Source organism: Monodelphis domestica, chromosome 7 (genome assembly GCF_027887165.1).
Source record: "Monodelphis domestica isolate mMonDom1 chromosome 7, mMonDom1.pri, whole genome shotgun sequence".
Classification (NCBI taxonomy): domain Eukaryota; kingdom Metazoa; phylum Chordata; class Mammalia; order Didelphimorphia; family Didelphidae; genus Monodelphis; species Monodelphis domestica.
In genome coordinates this window covers 137894156-137901586 of record NC_077233.1, presented here as the reverse complement: position 1 = coordinate 137901586, position 7431 = coordinate 137894156, and the positions used below count along the sequence as shown (strand labels likewise).

At 41.2% G+C, this 7431-nt stretch overlaps 1 protein-coding gene across 1 annotated transcript in view; it reads right to left on the bottom strand.

The window, feature by feature from the left end:
* Window positions 1–7289, bottom strand: part of MSRB1 (methionine sulfoxide reductase B1) — a 16572-nt gene extending 9283 nt beyond the window's left edge. Inside the window, exon 1 of the mRNA XM_007499370.3 lies at window positions 6915–7289. Within this exon, the coding sequence (XP_007499432.2) occupies window positions 6915–6966 (52 nt within the window). The 5' untranslated portion in view covers window positions 6967–7289. The remainder of the gene's footprint in view (window positions 1–6914) is intronic.
* Between the last annotated feature and the right edge of the window lie 142 nt (window positions 7290–7431).

The following is a 7431-nucleotide window of genomic DNA, read 5'->3' as shown; positions in this document are numbered from 1 at the left end:
ATCCAGATTTTAAATCTGGCCTCAGACATGTACTAGCTGTGTGATCTTGGGCAAGTCACTTAACCCCAACTGCTTAGCCCTTACCACTCTTGGAACCAATACTTAGTATTCATTCTAAGACACAAGAGAAGTGTCTTTAAAAAATGTTTTTTAAAGACCAGGAGTTGGGTATTGGTAATTTCCAGTTTTTCATTACGAAATTTTAACATGCATGGACACTAGACAGAACAGAAGGTTTCATACAGCCCTTTTTGACTTTGTCACTATTCGAATTACTCTGCTCCTGCACTGTGAAGTACAGCATCAGGAGAAAATAGTCTATGTTCGGTTTCACAGAGCCAGTCTCCTAATTTAAAATTCCTAATCTGTGGTTTGGTGTGCCATCCACTGGAGAAGGAAAACAATTCAACTTGGCTACAGAAGCTTCTAATCAGAGAACTTCAAACCATCCAGGTTTCATCTATCTTGTTTTGACTCTCCATGTTACAGCTTTTACCTTTCAATTTCTAAAGTACTTTTCAATAATTTCCAATTTTCTGTATCCTCTCCCCTTTCCAGGAGGCATTGGCATAGACAATTAAAATCAACAGACATCCAGCCAAGTCATTTTTTATGCCCTTACCTTCTGTCCTAGTTAAAAAAAAAAGGCAAGGGCTAGTCAAATGGGGTTAAGTGACTTGCCCAGGGTCACACAGCTAGGAAGTATCAGATTTGAACCCAGGACCTCCCAACTCTAGGCCTGGCATTCTATCCACTGTACTACTTAGCTGTCCCCCCTCCCCCCAAGCCACGTTCCTAATTTCCAATAATAGTAGCTCACTGAATTAGGTAGACAGTGGTTTATGACCTGATTTATTCTTCACAACAACCTTTTAAAGGAGGCACAACAGTCATTCTTATCCCAATTTGACACATGAAGAACCTGACTCCCAGGAAATTAAGGGGTTTGTCTGAAATCACACACAGCTAGTGTCCAAGCAAAGACTCAACACTTCTTCACTATGCCAGGCTGATTCCCTCTAAAACAGAGAAATTTGCCATAGTCTCAACTTGTGCTTACTAGACATGAGAGTGTTTAAAAGGACACCAGAGAAGGCAATTAGAAATGAAAGAAAGATGAACATAAGTTGATTGCCAAATGAAAAGGATAGAGACAAATAATAATTTTTTAAAATCTACATTCACCAGGCCTGGAGTTAGGCAGACTTGGGTTCAAGTCTGGCCTTAGATACTTTCTAACTGTGTGACCCTGGGCAAGTCACTTAACCTCCACTGCCTAACCCTTACTACTCTTTTGCCTTGAAACCAATACTTACTACTGATTCTAAGACAGACGGCAAGGGTTGGTTTTTTTCCCTTTTTTAAGACTACATTCCACATATAAAAATGAGTAACATAAAATACAATGTAAAACCATCTTTTTTTATTACCAAATTAAATTCTAGACATTTATAGACATATTAATGCTAGATTAAGTATATTTAAAACTCCAGTCTAGAGAGAGAGTTCGAAGGGATCTATTGGACACCTGGTAATTCAAATCCAATCCAGCTGGGTGGCAGGTATACTAGATGGATCCCCCAAAGGAGGGAAGCAGCACACTTATCAGGGGTGGGCTCCAGGATCATTCCTCCTAACTTATTCCATTCAGCTTCTTTAACTGTTTGCTTTGAGCTCCAGATGGCAAAGCCATCAGCATGCCAGTGCACAGGAGCATGAATTATCCCTCTCTTAGCCTGATTTGGACTGTAGCACGGTTCATAAGCAAGTAAGAGTAGCATCACAAGAATGTGGCTGGTCAGTGAGTTCCCTAATTAACGTGATGACATTACAAGGAGGTGAACCTTTGGGACTTCAATTGCATCTGAGAGTGGACTAACTACCTATTGTTACCCAGGCAGAGGGGAGGATCTGGAGGGAAAGATAATGAATTCAGTCTTAGACTTGTTGAGTTTAAGATGTCCAAACCAGACTGTGTGCCCTTCCCCTGGAACAATTGCCCCCTGGGCATTTCCATCTTTGCATCTTTCCTCAAACCCTTATTCCATTTTTTGCTTTTTGAATTCCTACACATGCTTCATCATTCCTTACAGCCCAATAGTATTCCATCACCATCATATACCACAATTTGTTCAGTCATTCCCCAATCAAGGCACATCCCCTCATTTTCCAATTTTTTGACATCACAAAAAGGGCACCTGTAAATATTTTTGTACAAATAGAACCTTTCCTGTTTGTTGTTTTTTAAACCTCTGGGATACCAACCCAGTAATGGTATAGCTGGATCAAAACACATGCATTCTTCTAAAGCCCTTTGGGCATTATTCCAATTTGCCTTCCAGACTGGTTGGATCAATTCACACCACCAGCAATGCATTAGTGTCTCAACTTTGCCACATCCCCTCCAGCATTTATTATTTTCCTTTACTGTCATATTGGCCAATGTGCTAGGTGTGAGGTGGTACCTCACAGTCAAACCCTTGTTTTCATTTGCATTTCTCTAATCAGGAGGAATTTAGAACATTTTTTCATGATTATTGATAATTTTTATTTCATCTGAAAACTACCTATTCATATCCTTTGTCCATTTGTCAGGGGGGGAATGATTTGATTTCTATTAGATTTGACTTGGTTCTTTGTATATTTGAAATTAGACCATCAAAAAATTTTGTTGTAAAATTTTTTCCCCACACCTTTCCTGACCCCCTTGGTCAGAAGCAAGAATCATTCTTTTGACCTCTCAGAGCATTTTGTAATATTCACCTCATTGCTACATAAGCATATTTTCAGTGCTGGATCAAAGTCAATCATTATCACACAACTACACCCTCCTCATGGAAATGACTTTTGCTTGCTTATATGTTTACAAGTGTCATTTCCCGACAGTAAAATGGAAACTTCCCAGCCCCCCAAAAGAGATGAGAAAATGTGCCTCCCTCCCGTTATAGGGGTGAGGGGCCTACCCAGATGTGAAACACTGTCGTCCTGTCAGACTAGTTGAAGTGTTGGTGAGTTTTGCTGAAGTGCTTTTAAAATTCCTTGTTACAAGAGATGGCTGGCTGGAGAGTGAAGAAATATAAGCAGAAAATAAAGTAATATAGAAACATAAGACTCACCATTTTTTAAAACCTTTACTTTTTGTCTTGGAATCAATACTAAGTATTGGGTCCAAAGCAGAAGAGTAGTAAGGGCTAAGCAGCCGGTGTTAAGTGACTTGGTGCAGAGACTGTCGCAGAAGTGTCTGTGGCTCAATATGAACCCAGGACCTCCTCTCTCCAGGCTAGGTTCTCTATCTACTGAGCCACCTAACTACCCTGAGATTCACTTTTTATTAAAAAAAAAAAGTGAGCACCCTGAGGATAGGGACTTTGGTTTTGTCTTTGTACCCCCAGTACCAAGCACAGAGTAGGAGGTCCTTAAAGCTTATTGAGGTACAGCTCTCATACTAAATATCTGTGTGAGCCTGAGCAAATCCTTAACCTCTCTGAGGCTCCATTTCATAATCGGCAAAATGGAGGCTTATACTACCTATTTTACATAACTTCTAAGCCCCAAACATTCTTCGAGTCTCTGATTATATGATTAAATCCCACAAAGGGAAGGAGAGGCAAAAATATCCAGGGTTATAAAAAAAGGTTTTAAGTCTTAAAGCATTATGTAAATATTGTATTAATATAGCCTATCCTAGGCTCTGGTTATTGTATAGCACTGAATATTTAACACAAATATATATATATATATATATATATATATATATATATATATAGGACAGATTATAATAATAACCATATCCCTTTGTGGGGCAAGGGAGAGGAAGCAATCTTTCACCTAGCATAATACTTTGTGCTTAACAGTGGCTATTTAAGGATCAATCCTCTCCAGTTCCCTCATGAAATAACAAATCCAGACCAAAAAATAAAATCCTGTGAGATAGATACTACAGATATTATCATACACATTTTAGAAAATTCAGATTTTCAGAAAGTCAAGTGACTTGACCAAAAGTATTAATGGCTAAATTTCAACATGGGTCTTTCTGACTTCTAAGTCTAGCCTTCTGACAACCACTCATGAAAAAACAGAGTTCTGAGAACTAAACCCCATATGTTCAGGTGTTCCCAGAAGCATCTGTCCAAAATGAACTTATCACAGTTTAATAATGCTTGGTCTTTAAATACACAAGGAAACCACAGCCTTGGCGAAATAATTTCCCTTCTCTGAGCTTTAATTTCCTCATCTGTAAAATGAAGAAATTGGACTAAATAACTTCTAAGACCCAAACATTTTGAGAGTCTGTTGATTATATGATTAAATCCCACATAGGGAAGGAGAGGCAAGAATATTCAGTTGCCTTCTTCTGAACCTTGGCTGGCTGAAGCCAAGTCTTGAATCTGTCAGGCCTGCTGAATTCAAGTGAACTGGGTGAGCTTCCTACCTGCCCATCAATATACTGAGGATTAAAAACAAAGAAATCCTGAACATCCCAGAAGGGATAACCACTTAGTATCCAGAAATCCATCATGCAAGAAGGATAATCTAATAAAAAGATGATGTAAAATTGAATTTATACAAGAATAGGCTTCATAAGATTCCTTTATAAAAGGACTCCTGCTAAATGTTGACACCTATGAATAAGAAAACAAGACATAATCCAACATAAAATAAAAATGAAAATGGACCTGGGTTCTAAAACCAAATTTGCTACTTATGACCTGGTCAAGTCCCCTATCCACAGAGACCTAGTTTCCTCATTCATAAAAAGACATTGGGTTTGACAGCCTTTAAGGTTCTTTCCCATTTGAAGTTTATGATTCTATGGTCTTCCATTCCTTTCAAGTCCAAATTTATAAAACTAGGTAAAAGAAAATGAAGGGGAAAAAATGAATCAGAAGGTACAGCTCATTCGAGCTTCCAGAAGTCCTTTTTCATGAAAGAGAAACACAACTAGTTATATAAATAGTGGAGGGGAGGAGAACAGTAAAATTAGGACAGATTGTACTTGGCAAAGGGCCTTAAGATTTTATTTTCATCACGTCACCAAGGGGCAAAGAACTTATGGGGGGAGAGTGCTGTGGCGCTGGAGGGTGAGACGGAAGGCTGGAGAGGCAGGGAGCAAGGGGCAAAGAAGTCAGACTCCAGCTGCCCTGAATGTTTTCTTAAAATTTTCATGAGGCCAGTGCTTAGGATGACATCAGAAGAACAAACCCCAAAGGTTATAGTGGATGGGGTGGAGGGGAGTGGGGAGAGTAAAACATTGCCCAGACCCCTCGTTAAAAGACTCAATTTTACCCTACAAAGTGTCAGCCTTTCTCAATAACATATCCCCTGGAGCCCTTTAACACTTTCTCCAAAGTTCCCCTTCAGAAATGAAGCTTCAGGAGGCAGCTGGGTGGCTCAGTGAATTGAAAGCCAGGTCTAGAGATGGAAGCTCTTAGGTTCAAATGTGGCCTCAGATACTTTCCAGCCATAGGACCTTGGGCAAGTCACTTAACCCCCATTGCCCAAAAAGTATTTTTAAAAAATATGTGAAGCTTCAGTGTCCCTTCATCAAAAGGAAAAATCCTTAACAACTTCCTTAATATCTTTCAGAACCCAAACCCACTCACTAATGGATTCACAATATTCACTATGTCCTCACAGGTTTCCTACACACATAACTTGTTTCTGGTGAGGATAGGAGATAGGAGATATCTGAATGCTAATTAAAAGCCACTTAGAAAAACTTAAGGAGCAAAATGACCACTAAGCCACAGTGAAATTGCTTTAAAATTATTCATGTCGGGGGCAGCTGGGTAGCTCAGTGAATTGAGAGCTAGCCCTGGAGATGGGAGGTCCTAGGTTCAAATCTGACCTCAGACACTTCCCAGCTGTGTGACCCTGGGCAAGTCACTTGACCCCCATTGCCTACCCTTACCACTCTTCTGCCTTGGAGCCAATACACAGTATTGACTCCAAGACGGAAGGTAAGGGTTTAAAAAAAATAAATAAATAAAATTATTCATGTCAAATGTACTATACTTTCTTTTTTTCTAAAGATGTCAGTGAGAAGATGCTCCATTGTTGCTGTCCAAGAGTACATACAATATGGACAGATTGCTGGACTTGTTGTAGTCAAGAAGACCTGGATTCAAATCTTGTTTCTGAAAATTTAGATATTGTTTCTGAAAATTTACTGTGTAACCATGGGCATATTTACCTCCTCGGTAAAATGAGGGGTCATATATCTGAAGTTTCTTCCAACTTGAAATCTGTGATTCTTCGATCCTTTGTCAAGTGAATTAAAACAACTTCAGAAAAAGTTCAGTCAAAAATTTTTGTTCCCAGGAAAAATTAGTGTCTTTAAAAAAAGTAGATATTTTACTAAATAGTTCTGAAATTCAATGTTTTAAAATTGATTTCTGGTTGCAAACATTACATTTTATAAACTTATTTATGTTTAAGATAGTCGTTTCCTCTGAATTATTAAAGGTTTTTCAGTCTGCGTTTTATGTTTCAATAAAAGCCCTTTCCCATGGGGGGAAAAAAAATCTCAGAAGCGATATCCCCTTCCTTTAGAGAGGTCAGAGACACACTCCTTCCACACACTCTGAAATAGTAATTTCCATAAAAGGGCCTACAGGTTTGCAAAGAGCTTTCCCCTACACTACCCGGGAGGTATTAGTCGCTGTTTTACAGAAAAGGAAACTGAGGAGACTTGTCCAGGGCCTTCGGAACTTGGGTCTGGGGCGGGATTCGAAAGCCAGGGTCCAGTCCTTTCAAATCCAAGGCTGACTCCCCCTCCCATCTGTTCCGCCCGCCCCGCCTCGTCCTCCCCCCATGCAGATTGATTGGACTCTCCCTCTCGCCTGCCTCCCCTCCTGAGTGGAGGGGCTTCTATTCTTTTCTAGGAGGCCCGGGACCCCAAAGCCAGTTACCTGGCTCAAAGTGGTTCTGGAAAACCTCTCCGCCAAAGGAGCAGAAAGACATGGCGACACACACACACTCGGGATCTCAAAGCGTACTCGTCGCCGACCGATAGGCTCGTCCGGGTCTCACCGAAAGATCCGCCCCCTCCCGTGGAGGAAGGAGGGTATAGAAAGGGACAGCTTAGCAAACCCCGCCCCCTGCCTCACAGGAGTGGGGAAAGCGAACCCAGGAAGCCACGCCCCCTAAGTGGAGCCCTTCCAACTCACTCCAACCCCATTGGTAGCTCGTCCCGGGCCGCGGCGGGAATGGGAAGAAAAAGAGATAGCCCCGAAAGCCACGCCCCTAGCTCCAACTCCAGCGGCCTCAGCTGTGTGTCAGAGCCTGCAATAAATCCCACCCTCTCCCGGCTCCGGGGTACTTCAACAAGCCCCGCCCCAGGCCAAGCAGAAAAAGGGAGAAGAGAAAGGGACACCTCGGAAGTCTCCTCCCCCGCCCCACCCCCGCCACGCCTCCTGCTGTTTTAGA